At 39.6% G+C, this 18405-nt stretch overlaps 1 protein-coding gene across 5 annotated transcripts in view; it reads right to left on the minus strand.

Moving 5' to 3' along the window:
• Positions 1–1300: 1300 nt before the first annotated feature.
• The window catches only part of usp9 (ubiquitin specific peptidase 9), a 41589-nt gene continuing 24484 nt past the window's right edge, over positions 1301–18405 (minus strand). For 3 of the 5 annotated variants that reach the window (XM_030124832.1, XM_030124829.1, XM_030124830.1), the window contains 23 exons: positions 18191–18316; positions 17841–17978; positions 17584–17750; positions 17355–17463; positions 16957–17103; positions 16696–16842; positions 15982–16189; positions 15665–15885; positions 14709–14896; positions 14429–14602; positions 14183–14324; positions 12731–13487; positions 10494–10617; positions 10187–10412; positions 9888–10017; positions 9560–9745; positions 8785–9005; positions 7848–7936; positions 7590–7746; positions 6502–6714; positions 5941–5970; positions 4567–4665; positions 1301–3397 (listed from right to left, as the gene is read on the minus strand). In XM_030124832.1, coding sequence (XP_029980692.1) covers positions 3155–3397; positions 4567–4665; positions 5941–5970; positions 6502–6714; positions 7590–7746; positions 7848–7936; positions 8785–9005; positions 9560–9745; positions 9888–10017; positions 10187–10412; positions 10494–10617; positions 12731–13487; positions 14183–14324; positions 14429–14602; positions 14709–14896; positions 15665–15885; positions 15982–16189; positions 16696–16842; positions 16957–17103; positions 17355–17463; positions 17584–17750; positions 17841–17978; positions 18191–18316 — 4242 coding nt within the window. In that variant the 3' untranslated portion in view covers positions 1301–3154. The remainder of the gene's footprint in view (positions 3398–4566; positions 4666–5940; positions 5971–6501; positions 6715–7589; positions 7747–7847; positions 7937–8784; positions 9006–9559; positions 9746–9887; positions 10018–10186; positions 10413–10493; positions 10618–12730; positions 13488–14182; positions 14325–14428; positions 14603–14708; positions 14897–15664; positions 15886–15981; positions 16190–16695; positions 16843–16956; positions 17104–17354; positions 17464–17583; positions 17751–17840; positions 17979–18190; positions 18317–18405) is intronic. The other 2 variants (XM_030124833.1, XM_030124831.1) reach the window with 1 other exon arrangement.

Here is an 18405-nt window from a genome sequence, read left to right on the forward strand (position 1 = left end):
CTACCAGATTTTATAGACCGATGCGTTTCAGTATCTCAAACCAGATGCAAATTTGATCACATGAGCTCAACCTGTGATGTGCAGCTGTAAAATGGAACATCAGCTATGAACAGGAAATATCTTATTGCTTAGTATTGATGGCTTTTCATACTCTATGTTTTGCTGATAGACTAATTGATGTTTCTTGAGGTTTTAAAAACAACTGGTAGCTGAACTGGGCTTATTTTCAGTGTGATGTTTGTGATTCGAGTAAAATAACCGAATATTAATCCGTTCACAAAATCAGGCCCAGTTTGACTACAATGAGGTCACATGAGGTAATGTCTTTAGAATTTCATTCACCATGCAATAAACGTCTAAATGTCACTGAGATTCATCATTCAAGAGCCATAGATGTCCAGCTCCCAAAACTGAAAACACCTGATGTAGCACATTTTATACACTAGGGGGCACATGCATCACAGTTGTAATAGTTGCTGTCAGGCCTGAACATGAAACTGCTTAAATAATTGTCCAAATGGGTACATAAAAATGCCCTTAAGGAGGTATTGGTGAAAATTTTGCAGTACCTAGGGAGCGACTTTTTATGAATCAAACATCTTTTAGATTTCCAAATGTATCCCTTGTAAGTTCTTGTGTTCATGAAGCAGGTCAGAATTGCTTCAAATTCAGGATTAACAGATTTTTTGAAACTAAAAAAACAAGGCTAAAACCTCCCAGAACTGTTAACTATCTGACATTTACTTTCAAGAAGGGTGTTAACTTTCAAGATATTTTACCAACAGAATTCTTTACTTTTATTAGTAATCTAGACAAGAATACAGCCACCAAAAACAGGATTTAAAAAACATTTTCTCCTTTTCTACATTATTAAACCACCAACCATCCACAGGTCATGACCCATGTTTGTTGTCCTCTGGGTCACTTGGTGCTACTGGTGGGTGTAAATGATTGTTACCATGGTAACAAAGATCTTTGCTCTGAATTAGGTTGGGATTCTGGGCTCTTAACTTGGAATATTAGACCTACCAAATTTGGTTCACAGGCCACTTTAACCCTGATCTGGTTTAGAACACCTTCATGAAACCAGAACTCCATGGGTGGGAGTGTACATGAGTCGTGACCAAATGACAATGACATTTATCTTCAGAAGTTGTTTCATATGAAGATCACCAGCTGTAGTTTACCTAATGCCAGTCATGCACATAATAATAGTAACAAGTTATTTAATCACATCATATTTGATGAAAACACACCTGATACTCAGAGGTTTACACGTCCACAATGAAAAAGACACAGGCAAGATTCCATGTTCTTTATTTGCTAAGGGCGCAATGCTTTTTTTTTGTTATACTTCTGTGCACAAAAAACCTCACAAAGTGAAAGTCCACATCGCGACTGTAGCTCCAGAATTCAACGTCACACCATGGCCAAAACAAAAGTCGGCAAAAAACAGGGCGCAGAACTCTGTACAGTCAATATCTTCTTTAAAAATAACACAAGGACAAAAATGTTCCTCTTAAATCAAATTCTATTTTTAGTGAAATACAACAAAATAAATTCTATAAAATAAGAGCAAAATATTTAAATATAATACGGTGGGCAGAATATTTTCATTTGCAGGAGTATTTGGTATGTTTTGACAAAAAAAAAAAAAAAAAAGAAATTCAAAAAATACACGCATTCAAGTTACCAATTAAATACAGTATTTACTGATGTTTACCTTTACTCCTACAGAATTACAAGTTAGCTCAAGTTGCAACATGACTAACCAGCCGCTATTCTTACGGTATAACCCTGCTGAGGAACCTATTCTCCATCGAGGGACAGGGCGGGAGGCCCCGCTGCTGCCCAGGATTCTGTCATCCCAAGCTGCAGCCAGACGCCAACCCCAGCCAGCTCCATGGCAGAATGGAGGCCGATGGGCAACAAGTCTGTCTAAGACTAGGCTCTATTGAAGAGACAGAAGCAAACCACACAGTCTATATTACACCAGATAGCCCAGTGCAGCAATTCTGTTGCATATGTGTTTCATTTTTCAGAATTCCTATAGATGAAAAGCTAAGCTGTCTATCCCACCAAAACTGACTGCCAAATGTGAAGTTGGAGGATTATAATGTGCAATTGAAAAGCCACTTATTCATACATTGGTTCAAAATATCGCCCTCATCATAGATAGGGTAGATGAGTAGAAAAAGAACAAAAACAAAAAACCTAAGGGTAACACCCCTCTGGAGATGTGGATTAAGAACAGCTTTAGGTTGTTATGATCACAAGTCTTCCCTTGGGCTACACTATTCTGGTGAGAAGCCATGCTAAATGTTACAGCATATTAACTAGAGCTTCAAAAAGGATTGAATTAATTACCAGAACAAACAAAAAAGAAAAAAAAAGAAAGGCAATGAGTTTCAGAACAATGTTGCATCACTGCTTTTTCACATCAACCAAACACCGTAAAAGTCCACCCAACCATTCCATATCTCACACTAAAACCAACCACAGCTCGTGAGTTGATTTGGCATGGGTCATAAGGTTGCCAAGGAGCTTAAGAATAATAATATAATTATGATAATAACAATGCGTCCTTCTACAGTTGAATGACCAGTAACCGTCCGATGGTAGAACAAACTTTACTGCTGAGCATGGGTGATAAAACAAAGAGGTGTTGTCTTCTTACAGTTTTTTTTGGGCATTTTTATTATTTATAATATCCATTTTGTTTTTCATAATATCTGCAACATCTCCCAACAGCAAACCACACGGAGTTATGCTACTGGAGGATTTAAACAGTCAAAAACATTAACATACTATGTACACCTTTTCGTCGTGTAGACAAGCGCATCAGCATCGTCAGCTCCGGGTAAATTTGTTTTTCTGTTAGAACTCTGATCCACTCCCTCGCCTCTGCAGCTGCCAGCAGGCCCCTGTCACACGTCAGGCAGCCCCAGGCCAGGGGAGAGCGCCTCCATCAGGCTGACGGGACAGAATCTTACAAGTGGCCTGGAGAGGGGGGTGGGAGGCCTGGCTCTGCCCTGCCCTGGGGCCAGAGAGAGAGAGAGAGAGAGGCCCGATGAGGAGCTCTGTTGACCAAAGGATGAGAGGAGGAAGAGCGGGACGATGGAGGCTCGAGGCACAGCAGAGGGGGGAGGGGACGTTACTCCTTAGGTGGGGCAGGCGCTGGGGTAGAGGTGGGGGCGGGGGCGACCTCCTCAGTGCTCTCCCAGTTCTCTTGTGCTCGCGGGCCTGGGCCAGGAGTGGGACCGGGGCCTGGGGTGGGGGTGGGGGTCTGGGTCTGGGTAGGACCTGGAGTCGGGGCCGAGGCGGGACCGGGACGCTGGGGGTTGTTCATGTGCTGAGCAGCGGGTCCAGTGTACGGCTGCCCATGGGGGTGGTTGTTCTGTGTGGGGGGAGAAACATCGAAAACTTAGCAAAAATAAGTTCAAAGGGAAACTGATCCGAGTGACGCATTGTTCTATAGATTCACGTCACCTCTTTGTCTGCAAAATAAAATGAGGCACATACAGATGTAGTAGTTTGTAGCCTTCCTGCTACAGGTTTACCACCATTTTTGTCTGATAAACAAAACAACAGATTGACACTTATTTAATCTTCATGGACATGTAGAATCCATTTTACCTCAACCAGCCAATATAGAACTCACTTCAGCTAATATGGTTATGGCTAACCTAGTAACCAGTCTGGCAACTCAACCACTGCACATTGCATTATTTAGGATACATTTTTTTTTTTTTTTTTTTTGTCCTGTGATATTCATAGTACATGATCGTTCTTATTTACCAGGTCGATAGAATACTAAAGGAAGCCACTTCATATTCACCCATTTCACTTGTTCAGGTTCGTTCTTTGTTTTCTTTGTTACACCAGGCAGTACGACTGCAAATTCCAATGATGTGACTGTGATAAGTGTTATTTGTTGCCAAAAAAGTGGCAAGCAGACCAGTGGGTGCAACAGCATTTGCAGTTTTCCTGAGTATTGGTGAAAATGTCACTTTTTCTGATGTAGAAAGTGAAAATGGCATGTGCCTCAGTTTTCATCACAGAGGAAGAAGTGAAACACAATCAGCCACTTTTTTTTGTCTCTGTTTTCCTAAATTTTGTAGCTGATATTAAACTTGTGAAGTGTTCACACACTCATGCAGGAGTTATTGCCAGTTTCTCTGGCTGCACTGCATCTCTGTTCCTTTGGTCTGTGACAAACTAAAAGAGGATTTTAAAGATGTGTAAATCACTCCTATCTGACTTTATAAACAGATGACCATTGGCTTTATTTGCCTCAGGTATATTCTCCATGTATAATTGTTGGTGTTGTGAATATAAGTAAAAACAATACGGTGTTACTGACAAGAAAATTTATTTAATCACTTGGATGTACAATATCCAGGGGCCTAAATCTGTGTTCCTATAGTTACTGCTCCACGTCATGGGTGAAACTAGGTATGGGGATTGACACCACTTCCATGGTTTATGTTTCTACTTTATTTACAGTAAATGCAAACATGAGAGGCTGTGACGCTCTTTCCTAAATCACGGTGAATTATTGATTACCTGCTGAAACTGTGTAGTTCCAGGAGAATGTGGGTACAGAGATGTGTCCTCGGGCGGTGAGGAGTCTTGATCATCAGGTGCTTCCTGTTCATCTGGCTCCTGGGAGATGAGACATAAATGTAATTAAACATAAATTCATTCCGACAGACACAGAAGTATATGAGACTAATGTGATATATCAATTCATAAATTATTTGGGAAGAAAACACTGCATATGATGTTAAGCTTTGGCATTTCAATGTGAAACAAGTAGGTTGCGTGGGTAAAGTCAAGTGTCCTGCTGTGTTTCGTTATCAAGTAAATTAAGATTAAATGAGATCTGAGTGTGTGTGTGGGTGGATTCTGCACTTGAGAGCATCCTGTCAGCAAGAGAGCTGCTAGTTATTCTCTACAAAACAAAACATCTCTAATGCGAATGTTAACTCCATATTTTAACTGTTGATGCGTTTGCAGCATGGAAAGTTAAATAATCACAATGTAAAGTGTAAACTGATAATAACACATACCATCCTCAGGTTATTTATTCATTTATTTTTTAATCACAGGAAGTTAGCTATTATTAACACTCAAAATTTACTGGCTACTAATTTTTATTCAACATAATGGAAATACAGAATTGGTGACAATGTGTGCTAGTGGTTGTTTTCTCAAACTGTCTCTATAAAAATAAAAGCTGCGTCACCAACTCTAATGTCACCTAATGAGGAGTACAGCGCTACTTTTACTGTAAAATAGTGTCATTCTAACTAGAGGCTGAAATAAAGCTGGAGGTCAGAGTTTTAATCAAATGCAAGTGGCTGGCAGCACCGCAGTTGGAGCTGAAGAGGAAGCAAACATTGGCATGGGTTGTTAAAAGAGCACTAGACTTGGATGAAGAGTAGCTGTATCAGTGCTGATGCTTTGGCAAATTGCTGTGACTGGGCGACAAGACAGGAAGGGAACAAAGGACTGTTCACTCTGTGCAGCTGCTTAAGATGATTTCTAATGCCAGTAACACTACAGCGTCTCGTGTCTTACCAACAGACTGCCTGTCTACCTTGCCTTTCACTATTCTATTGGGGTGGAGGATGGCAATTTTTAGTTTCTATTTTGCTAACAATGTCACAAAGGGGTGATATACTGAAATAAAACTAAGAAAACTAACAACTCAGTGTTACTACATCATTAATTTCAGAAAACCACATTGTAGCCAGTTTTGTAAAGACACTCATATTGTTTCCTTCATTCTCTTACACAGTACATGTTTTATCCTGAATGAACTGAATTGGTGTTATACATTGGAAGCCATGATAAAGGCTGTTACTTCTCTGCAGTTTCATGAGATAAATTACATTTTTTTTCCTTCCTTTATGTTGTGTTGCCTGGAATACTGACCTTCCCTGGGCTTCCCTGTGTACACTTGAGCTGTGTATGGAACATTACAGGAGAAGTGTGTCATTTGACTGGATTTTTTCAACATTACAAAAGTACAAGTAACTTAGTTTAAGTGACACAAAAATTGCTTGTATTCATCGTGTATGGCAGCCAGCATGGACAAAATTCTTGATCAACATTTGTCATACAATTGTAATTTCCTGGATTTGCAACAGGATCAAAAGGAGCTAAAATGTGTAGTCTGAATACAGATTTTAACTCAACTAAACAATTAGAAACATTGGTGCACATGAACTACTACAGCAGCTGCTGTTTGTGCACATATTCACATTTAATAGCATGTTTCAAAGACGAGAAGTTAAAAGGGTCCAATTAGTTAAAAATTAAGTCTTATCAGAAATATTTTTAATTTCCTTATTAGAAAAATGGAAATCTTGAAAATTTAACAGAATATGAAATGATTTGTATTAATGGTAATTCTACGCACAGTAATTATGACTAAAAGCATATATTTTTAACATTTTTGTGTCTTGCAGAAGGATGTGATGTTAATATCTTTACCTCTTCGGGACAGAGTTCACAGGCCTTGGCCAGTGTCATACGTGCACTGTGTGAACGCTCCAGGAAATAGCCGTTGGAGGTCTCGTTGCTCTGGACCGGAGGGGACCAGTTGTTGTAGGTGTACTGAGGGTTTCCTGTGTATGGCCTCCTCTCTAGCTCATCCCCTAACCACTCAACTGCCCATGTCCACTTTCGTTTCAGGTCACCGTTACTCTGTATCCACACAAACACAGCACAGATTAGCAACAGACTTCACACGATAGAGCCATGAATGACATTTGATTTTGAAGTGACTGTAAACGTGTTGTATTTAGATCAGTGTACTAAAGTAAAAGTATCAATACAGCAATGTAAAAATATTCCACTGTAAGTCAAAGTCCCTCATGAAAATTATATTTAAGTAAAAGTAAACAAGTAGAAAAGAAAGTATGACAAATGTTTTGGTGAGTTTGACTGATTTTGTATTATTAGATTATTTTTACTAACACATCAATATTGTATTTACTTCTGCTGGAACTGAAGCTAGTTTGACCTAAATCATATCCAGGGATACAAAACCTAAATGGCTGAGTGGGTTTCTAGCTGCTCCACCAACTAAATAATGACAAATGGACACACAGGCTGATTTCTATACTCTTGTCATTATATTCCGGGGGGATGAAAATGTTCATTATGTAAAACAAATTATGTAATTACATCTGTAATGTAACAACTAACTCAGAGCCTCTGAAATGTACTTAGTAAAGTTACACAAAATAGAAACACTCAAGTTACGTATAAGTATCTCAAAATTAGACTTCAGTATAGTACTAGAGTGTTTATACATAGTTTTTTATCACTTATATCACTGTATGTCTAAAGTACCACTGGCATGTAACCTGTGTGATATGGGAATTATTTTATGCTATTTCACTGTAAACAAGTGTTTATTTGCCTTTCACTGTTTTACTCATTGTTATGCCAATCTTATATTTTGAACCATGTGGTTTATATTTGCCTGTTTAATGACGGCAACAATAAAGATGTGTCAGTTCCAACTAGGAGGCATTAAGATACAGTGCTACATTTAGTTTCATCAGTATGTGTACCTGTAAGATCTGGTAGGCCACAGAGCAGTTGCTGAACAGGGCTACCATGCATTTGATGCACTGGTAGGCTCGTTTCTGGTAGTGGTTCTTGGAGCGCTGGATGGTATCAAAAAGCCCATCTCTGTCATCAGGAATGCCTTTCAGCACATTGTGGATCCTACAAAACCAAATCACACACACATAAAAAACTCATTTTAGCTACAAATAATTAGAAACAACAGACCAGTTACAGTTTACACAATGGCCAATCAGTCTGACCTGTGTGTCTGCCAGGAATCCTCGATGAGCAGAATCTGTAGCAGCAAGTCCAAGTAAGGCCTCAGCTCATAGGTGTAGGAGTATGCCACCTGCAAACACAAAATATATACTTTCTGAAAACTGACTTCAAGAAATACACAAGTATACAGGGGCTTCTGTGAAAAATATAAACTTTAACACTGTGCACTGCAGACCTATTTTGAGCTTTTTTGGGAGTTGTACTTAAGTTCTGGCCTCAGTGGAGAAATGGGAGGGGAACCTCCACATCAGCTATAAATGTCAGTGCTCCATTTATTAGACATGAACATGCTGTATTACAGACTCCCTAAAACAGTGCATCACTGAGACATTTCACACAGTCTGTGTTGAATTCATTTTTCCTTTGAACAATTTGTGATCCATTTTCCCACCACTGGTTGCTTTATGATACTCAGGAGATGAGAAGTAGAACACCTCTAATGTAAGGAAAAATGCTAATGTGATATAGGGTGTTTACAAAGACAAGGGCCACTATGTACAGAATTGCATTCTGGAATATTATTAAAGTACAAAAATGCTTTAAAGCCACTCAAGAGGAGGACAGACTTATCCGAGTGAATATGATGAAATTTAAATCATTGATATACGTGTGCGATGTACTTTTTGTAAAACTGTCCTACATTTGTTTTTTTCTTTCAGTTGGAAAACAATACTTTGTTAAAGACAGAGCTGTAAAGAACCACTATAAAGGGACTGGTTATTCCTTACATTCACTAAAGTGTGGATGTAAGGAGTAAAAAAAAAAAAAAAAAAAAAAAAAAAAAAAAAAAAAAAAAAATATATATATATATATATATATATATATATATATATATATATATATATATATATATATATATATATATATATATATGATAATGTTCCTCATAACGCATTAGAAGATGCCTCAAACATTTACCTGCCAGAGCAGCTCACTAAGCACAGTGGAGGAGAACTGGGGATTCTCCCAGCAGCTGAAGCGAAGCAGCTTCACCGTCTCTTCAGAGTTGCTGCAGTCCTCAATAATCTTCTTCACGTAGCTGGTCCTTACAAAGAGGATCTCTGCAACCAGCTGCTGGACAGGCATCACCGGGGCTGTCAGGTTGGTGTCACCATATGGATTTGGGAGAGGAGGGTTACCTGGAGTACAGAGGGGCAAGACATTTAGAGCAGTGCAAATGAAATGCATCACTGCATGTAGTTAAAATACATATGGATACCTTAACATGTACGATTTATGCATGTTTGTATACTTTGCATGTCTGTGAAGCTTCTGTTGGGAGTTTATTTTGTGCTGTGAGCTTGTTGCTTAACTCAATTTCTAACCATTTGACAATAGCCTGAAAAACTGAGTTCTACATAAAGAACTGGGATTATTTTGTCATCTATTCCTTTGTTTGTACAATACTAGCCACTGTGGGCTTACAAATGAAGGCTGGCTGTCAGCACAGCACAAATTCCAACATAAACTTCATTTGAACATACAAGAAATGTTACATATTTAACCTCTAAGTCACACTCATTTGTTTTGAGATGAAAGCCCTCAGCTCCAAGCTCCGCCTACACAGCAAAGCTCAGAGTGGCTAGTTTGTCAGTCACTAGATCCTGAGCAAGGATGAAAGTCGTCATCGGGCTCTGATTCCTTTATTATAAGAATTAACAAATCTTATGTAGCTAACGAGACAAATACTCACCATTGATGGAGGACTGCATGCGTGAGGAGACGTCACAGCAGCGAACGAGCTGGGACACCACAGTGTAAAGTTTGCCCAGTTCAGCATACTGGTACTTAATTGGAGGACCGGGACCCTCATCCAGAGCGACCAACATGAAAGTGGCAGGGACATTCAGCTTCAGCAGCTGGGTTTTCTCTGCAAGGCCTGTGAGTGTACAAATTGTGCAGGGGTAAGAGGAAAGAAAGGCCAAACAAGTTGTATTTTGTAAAATCTATCAGTTCATCTTTAAAGTCAGACTGAGGAGCAGCTGAACATGACAGGTGGGTGACATCTGTGTGCTCCTTACCCAGATTGGCATACATGACAAAGAGGTTGAAGTACTGCTGCAGGTGACGGCCATGTTCAGAAACCTCTCTTCTGAGCAAGTTGAGTACAGCTCTCAACAGGTGGTCACTTAGACTGAGGTTATCACAGCCCTGATATACATACATAGAAAACAAGCCAGCCCGTCAGTCACAGGACAGACAGTAAGATGACGTTATCTAAATTAAAGCTGAAACTCAAGTGTATCTTAAACTCCTACGAAAGCCTGTTGTTTTTTTTTTTTTTCTATAAATCAAATGGTAGCTGCAGAATTGTACCAACCTGAGCAGAGGGTCCTGGAGAGGCAGTGGGTGAGGGGCAAGGGCCATCTTGCAGGGAGAAGTGAGCAATGAAGACAATGAGCTTGGCAAATGCACCACGGACCTCAGCGCTCGGGCACTCAAGCAGGTACTCAGAGAACCGGTTAGGGTAAGCAAACAGGACGTTGTGTGCAAACCAGTAGCGTACATTCTTACTGTGTCTCAGCAGGATGCAGAGGGCGTCATACCTAAAGGAAAGTACAAGATCATTTAGCTCTAAAGAAACAAAGAGAGAAATGGCTTTCAAACCAGACAGAAACAGATCTTACCAGTCACTGGCAGGACCTCGTACGACTTTCTTGGTGTGGAAACCTGTGCTGAAGAGGAACCTAGCAGCCAGCTGAGCACTTATCATAGCAATCTCTTCTGCCTCAGGCAGAAGATGGTCTTGTCCTGGTGAAAAGCAATAAGATATGAGAAAAGCACAGTAGGAATTTTCAAAGTAATCTGCATGGGTTTTTCTAATTGGCAAACGACCAATAAAGCTTCATCTAAGTGCCACTTAAAAAAACATTTTGTCACCATGTACATATTTTGTCAGTTAATCATACATGTATGTATGTGTGTGTGTGTATATATATATGTGTAAATTTTAAGAAAAATAACTGCACTGTATGCTCATCTCATATATATATATATATATATATATATATATATATATATATATATATATATATATATTATAAGAAAAATAACTGCACTGTATGCTCATCTATAGACAGGATACAATCCACAAGTAAGAGATAGTTACTCTTTTTAGTTTTATATTTGTGCTCCACATGAATACTAATATCTAACAACTGCAAAATGCAATGCCTCACATTTTACAGATATGAGTTAGGCAATTCCGCAGCTGTCACATGTTAAATGACAATGATGACTTGCTGCTCACTAGTTAGAGTATATTATGTAGGGAGTACTGAATGAGAGAGAGATTTCAGACCAAATCAAAGAAATATGAAACACAAAATAAAATATAGTTGTAGTGTCCACAGTCTAGTACATCCCAGCTATTATACAGGGTCAATTTGTCTAGTCAGTAAGTAGAGTATTTCTAAATCTAGGTTCAGAAAAAAAAAATCACTTTGATGTTACTAACAAAGATTTTGTAAAGTGTTATATTAATATCTACTGGTACATTAGTCCCCTGATGGTATAAAATAGAGAAAAAACATTATGGGCATCAATAACTCGTACTTTGAATGATCTGAATCATTCAGTCTCAATCAAGTTCATATGAAGGGATGGCTGCCCTCAAAAATTAAGTTTCTTGCAAAATAGTACTGGCTCCATTAATAATACACTGGTGCCTTTAATAGCTGATGCACAAACAGTGCAGTTCTCGGCAATCCAAGCGGAATACAATCAATTGATTCTCTCGACAGGGACATGATGTACTTTGAAAAATAAATTCATTAGATGATCGGGTCTAAAATCAGTGACAAAATGATAAAAGCAGCCTGTATATCTTCCAGAAAGAAATTTAGAGTAGAGATATGACTAATCACCATTCAAAAGAACAAATAAGCCTTCCCAGGGCGTTTCACTGCAAAATAATGTGGTATTGTATATCTATAAGAGATCATATGACTCACATTTTGTCACACTCATAATCACACATACCCAAAGGGCTGAACAACTACATGAACCACTGTCAATCACTTCTTATGAGGTACATTCTAGGTTTAAGTGCAAATCCGTAGTATGAGGAATATAGAACTGCATTACATAACATCTTACTAATGGAGATGGTCTAATTTTTTGTTTAAGGCGCATACAGTGTGGTTTGAAAACCTCCAAAACAACTTAGTTGGAAGATCAGTGGCTAACATACCTAGACACAAATTCAAATAATGAAAACTTTAGCATAACAATACAGTCAATAACAACACCAAACTAGTTCTTAATTTCAAAATGGAAATTAAACCCCAGTTCGGACCAAAGATTCACAACAAAATGAAGCCAATCTGGGATGCTGTAAGAGGGTTGCAGTGATGGGACCTGGCTTGTGTCAGCTTGTCTGACAGCGTCCTCTGGGACTCAGCAAGTCAAGTTGCCGGCAGCTGATTTTAGAACCAAGTGTTACACGGGTTGCTTTTTCCTCAGTATTTATCACCAAGAAGCTGATCATTATCAGCCTTTGCCATGGTGAAATGATGTCTCGTTTGCGATTGGTTTCTTTGCTTGTTGTAAGTGATACTCCTCTAAACAATGTAAAATCTCCAGGAATAGATTGGAGAAATTCTTATATCTTGTAATTTCATCAATACTGTGCTCATCGTCACTATCCTCATTCATATTATAATATGCTGCAAATTATATCTTGAGACAACAAAGCCTGAATACCAGTAGTTAGAGACTAAATACAGAGAGCTTTTGTTATGGAAATAATATACCAGTTTGTCTGCAGACTAGTGCAGTGCATGTGGATTCAAGTTTCAACTGATCTCATTGTGAATCTTTGGTCTCAAGAGGGTTTTAGTACCACAGAGACACATTTGCGTACCTGGAGGAGGATTTAAATAGACACTGTTACAGGTCAGAAGTTTCTTAATGAACTGGAAATATTCCAGGCTGTATTGCATTCGGTTGTGCATGAATTGGACGTTCTGCTTGCGGACGCTGCACTCAATGACACCAGGCATCTTGACCTGATGTGGTTTGGTGGAAGAGATGGTCAACTCAGAGATGTATTTGACAAGCTCGCTGTCCTTGTCCAGTGAGTCCATTCGCTCATAGAATAGGATGTAGGCGTTCCACCAACGCTTCTGCCTCCGGTATGACATCCTTTTCATCATATGATCAAACACCTCGCCCATGTACTCTCCTCCAAAGCACTGGTTCTTCATCTCCTCCTCATCATCCATCTTGCACTCTGTCACATCCCCATCATCGAACTTATACCAGCGGTTCTTCTCTCCATCACCCCCATTCCTCTGGATTATGTAGGAATAATAGTGTCCGCCACTGGCTTGGCCCGAGTGAACTAGCACACCCACCAGACGGTACTTGGAGCTGCCTTGTGGCGTGGGGTCCGAGGGCTCATTTTGTTGGATCACCTGGTTTTCTGGGTTAACATCATCCCCTTCTAATTTGGCCACACCTGCTACGGTGTATGGCTCCATGTCCAGCTCCCTGGGGAACTCAAAGTAGTCATTGAACTTGATGGCACACTCCCTCTCCCAGTCATAGTCAAAGCGTTTGAGCTGTATGGCCAGGACAGGTGGCAGCTTCTTGATCAGCAGGCGCTTCACTGTATCCACCTTGACAGAGAGAGTAAACACACACACACACACACACATACATTACATTACAACTTATTTTAAGGAGATGAATCTTGTGCACAGTAATGATGCCAGTTATTTTGACTAGAATGATTTCTGAAATAGGACAGGATGATCTAGCCAAACACACCGTACGACAACAGTTTTGGGAAGAATCATAATTTGTGATCTGAATCACAATTTATCACCTCTTGTACACGGTAGGCTTGGTACAACCAAACTATAACAGTTTATCTCTACATTTGTGCTCACTGATGAACACTGTAAAGTGGGACATCTACAGCCACCAGCAGCTTCCCAAGTTCCTACAGGAAGTTGAGTTCTCTGTTTCTGACAGTCTGTTGTTTTCACTCAGTCTTTCAGAGCTCATCATCTATGATCTCTAGTTTCTTCATTTCTGCAGTGAAGATGTTGCTACAGATACATTTCAGTCATCATGACTACATTTCCTTAGTATCAGGAAAACAAACTCCTGCAGATCAAAGTGAAATAATTTAATAAAGAATCACTACATTTAATATTAGTAGAGGAGGAAAGTGATTTTTAATAAAATGATCTGTACAAAAGCAGATCATATGCCAAATTAAAATCATCCTTTGTTCCACCATGAGTCTAAAGTGGCAGTACATGCATCTCAACACAGGCTGATAACCAGGTGTGTGCTCTATTCTCACCTTCTTATTACACTTCTCACAGTGGTAGGCATTGGCTCCCTCCAGAAGATCACCTTTGACATACTGTTCCATAGAGTCTAGCAGATTCTGGTGGTTTCTAATGTCTACATTGAGTGTTGTGAATGATTCTTCACACTCATACCTGACAACACATAGCATACAGTTATTAGACATCAGGCCAGTTCAAGTCAACACCTCAATATTAATTTCCTCTAACTTGGAGCAAAAATACACTCAGATACTGACCTGTGGGGGCACCCTTGACAGATCTTTTGGTCAGCAAAGGATCCTCCCAGCACCTTGCTGAGCATGGCTGGGTGGCCCAAGGCTTTCAAAGCTTCATCCAGACTATCCACCAAAGAGTTGAAAAACTCTAGTGCATCATGCTGCTCCCGCAAGTTCACTGGCTCACCCCATAACCTAAGAGAAACAGAATGGATGGAAACCACAAACAATCAAACGAGACACGATCAACTGATGACAATGAAAATGAATGAAAGAACTCAAATGACAGCCTTTAAAATACCTGAACTGTTTCCAGAATCCCCTAGGGACATAGTACTGCAGTCTGGATGCAGCCAGATGTCCAAATATAACCTGAAGGTGACGCAGTACACCTATGTTGTACTCTTTCCTGTCCTCTGACTTACTGGAGGGTTTATCATCAAACTGGTGGTGGTAACTAAACACCTCATCACGAGGATCCACATTACTCTGTGGAGACAATAGACAAAACACATTTGGCCTAAATTGCAACATTTTTAGATGTGTCATAGTGCACTGTTATTGTAGAAACATTACTTAAAACAATGAATATCAGATTGGAAACTAAAATACAGTTCCAAAATGCCATTTATCACATATCCTTTAGGAGTTTTTGTCTTCTTCTTTTTTTGATTCCTTTGATTAAACCTTCATAATGTAAAACAACAGCTGCCTATCCGCAATGATGTAAACAACTATCTGCCAGACCTCTGACATTACATCACACATCAACTGCAATTTCTTTAGATGAGTGAATATGCATGACTAACAAGAAAAAGACATGGACCACGGTGTTGTTTCACTCCAGAGAGGAAAGCATAAGAGGCCAGGGTTCATTTCAGTTAGTTCTAAGTCATTAGGTAATTTTAAGTGTGAAAAAAAGGTGTTTTCTTCATCGTCGGGGAGCTGTTTGTTGACTGTGGAAGATGTGTGTGAAGTTCAGAAGAGGGAGAGGGAGTGGAGACTGTCCCGTAGTTCATATGAAAACACTATTTACTTTGTCAAAGTTTACCTGATAATGACACCTAACCACACATGAAGGGAACTCTGGACCTTCATTTTAAAACTTGGAAAAGGTTTTTTTTTTTGGTAAGATGCCCTCAGCTCCAAGATTTAAAGACAAAGCCTAAAGCCTGGAGTAAAACAATTTTTCAGTCACTGAATGATGAGTAAGAATGAAAATCTTCATTAATTTCACAACATAAATTCTGATAGTACCTCATTCTCTTGCTTCTCATCCCCTGACATGTCATCGTCCACATCAGTGCCTGTGCCCTCAATGGCCAGGATGCCGTTGCGAATTGGAGGGATCATGTACAGCTGCTGAATGACAGAGTTCATATAACAGGTGGCCCCAGCATTCTTCAAACCTACAAAGCCTTTGTTGGGACGTGGCCCTACTGGAGGCAGGTACTCCCACTCTGTCAGTGTGTCACACCCTGGAAATATGAGGAAGGAAAAACAGTCATGTAAGCTGTACTTTGTAAACTGTCTGTAGGAAAGCATTTCTGAAATTTTGTGTGACGTTTCCTTACCCAGGTAGTACATGTCAGTCAGAGTGTCGACTATTTGTTTGAGGTTTCTGACACAACCAACAGCCAGGGCCACCAGGAGCTCAAAGCCAGCATTGATGGAAGCAGGAGTGCTACAAACTGGGATTGCCTGCTCGGTGGGGAACTCCCCACTCTTCATGTACTGCAGGTAAACATTAGATGCTGGGAAGATGAAGTCATCGATCAGCTCCTAATTAAAGGAAAAGGAGAAATTATGGCTTAGAGAGGAAGAAACAAACGAGTGGGTGGTTTTACAATTTTTGTTCAGTTAAAATTCAGTTTTTAAAAGCATTTTAAGAGAAGGGAGCAGCTTTGAAAGATGCAACATTCAAAACGTAGGATTCTCTGACAAAATGGTCAGTCTTGGTTTTTATGTCCCACTGACCACAAATCTGAGATACTGTTGCTTTATTTGATTTGTCAGAATGAAGGCATCTCAACTGTTTTGTGGAGTTACTAAAAAAACTGATACTAAGCTTTTCATTTTATCAGTTTTAATAATTTCATTAGTATTGACCTAGCGGGGGAAAAAAAAAAAAAGAGTACAGTTTAAGAGCCACTTAATGCTCCATCGCAGTGGTGAAAGATTCTGAAAAGTCCTGACAATTGAATTTTAGACTTTTCAAGCATTTGTGAAGAGCTCTTTCCTTTGTTATTATTAGATTAGTCGTTTCTAACTTGTTTTGCCTGCTGTACCTTGATGAGGTTTGCGCCTCCTTTCTCACAGCCGATGTAATACTTCTTCTCTGGTGTTTGGAAGGCTAGAAGCTCTTTGGTGACCCCAAGGTGGCCCTCCAGAATAGTTTCTTCCACACCAGTCTCCCCTGTCCTCTTAACCTCATCCTAGAGAATGGAAACACAGTGTGCTATAAACTCAGAGGACATAATACACATAGTGTTTAAGATGACAAAGGTTAAACCAATAAACAGTGTGAAAATACTGGTTTGTTTTTTTACCCTTATTCGTTTGAGCCAGTCAATCTCATTGTTAAGCAGCACCTCAGCATTTGGCAAGTTAATGTTGCTGTTATAGGCATAATTCAAGAGATGCCTGAGCAGAGTGAAGTAATCCCCAGCGTGTTTGGCTCGCTCCTTGGCTGTACTCTGGACAGACACATTGAAAAATTGAAATGAGCCTTTTATGAAAAGTGCACTGGTTTGTATTTCTGAGTCTGACACTGTTTGAGATGTACTCAATTTTTAATACAATCAAAAATAAAAGAAGAGCAGCAACATTTCAAGACTGCATCTCATTACTTACTTCCATACACTATATACTGTTGACACATTACAATTGAAATAAATAAAATGAGTGAAAAGTCATATTTAACAAAAAGGAGCACATGTCCACTCACCCCGAGCACTGTAAAGAGGAGGGTGATAAAGAAGAGGAGGGGTCGATGGCCCATGCAGCACCTAGTTGCCATCAGGAAAAACTGCTCTTGTGCCATCTGACGCACAGATCTGTTCAAGTAACATTTGATCATGAGGATCGTTACATTCAGATTAAACACTAAGAGAGGAGGAGGAAAACTTAACCAACTAAAGATAGTTCATTTATGCTTTGGTAATTTGTGAACTCACTTGCTGTGGCAGTGTAGCAGCAAGTCTATGATGAAGGTCTGCCATGCCTTCTCTTTACTGAGTGTGTCCAGAGCTGTCGGCATGAGGGCAAAACACAGTGTCATCACTTCCAGGGCCTCACAGCACACCTGCTCATCTTCCCCATCTGGTTCCTTAGCTGCATTTGTCTAAGAGGAAGACATAAGAAAATATTAAGACACACAGATAAAACAAATTAAAACATGAACCAACCGACAAATAATAACATGAATATTTACCTTCTCGTATATCTTGCTGATTTCTTCATTTGAACTGAAGACAAGCTGCACGGTACCACAGCCTGATGCCCACACGATCTTCTGTACCGCTCGGATCACGCAGATATCTGGGATATACTTAGAGGCTTGGAAAAAGTTCTGATGGAAAAAGAAAGGTTTTGTTAAAGTCATTATTGAAGACTGTATCAATCAAAAGAATTAACATCTTTTTCCACATTTGAATAAACATTGTTACCTTTACTTATATTGTGATTGTTTAGTGTTAAATTTATACAGTGTCTCATATAAAAGTTATTTGTAAAATCATTCCTCTGTAGTTCCTAGTAAAATAATTACAAAGGCTCTGTTACCTCATCAGAAATCTGCTGAGCCAGACGGATGGCTACGTTGCGCAACATGCATTCTGAGGCAGGGTTCGGGATATTTTGCAGAGCACTCTGTAGGACCAGGGCCTGGTCATGAGTAGCCTGATTTATCTGTGGACAATGAAGGTATGTAATGGGGTTGTGGAGAAAGAAAGAAAACCCATTAGAGGAAGTATGTGAAGAAATCAGATAAACCAGTT

Source organism: Sphaeramia orbicularis, chromosome 21 (assembly GCF_902148855.1).
Source record: "Sphaeramia orbicularis chromosome 21, fSphaOr1.1, whole genome shotgun sequence".
Classification (NCBI taxonomy): Eukaryota; Metazoa; Chordata; class Actinopteri; order Kurtiformes; family Apogonidae; genus Sphaeramia; species Sphaeramia orbicularis.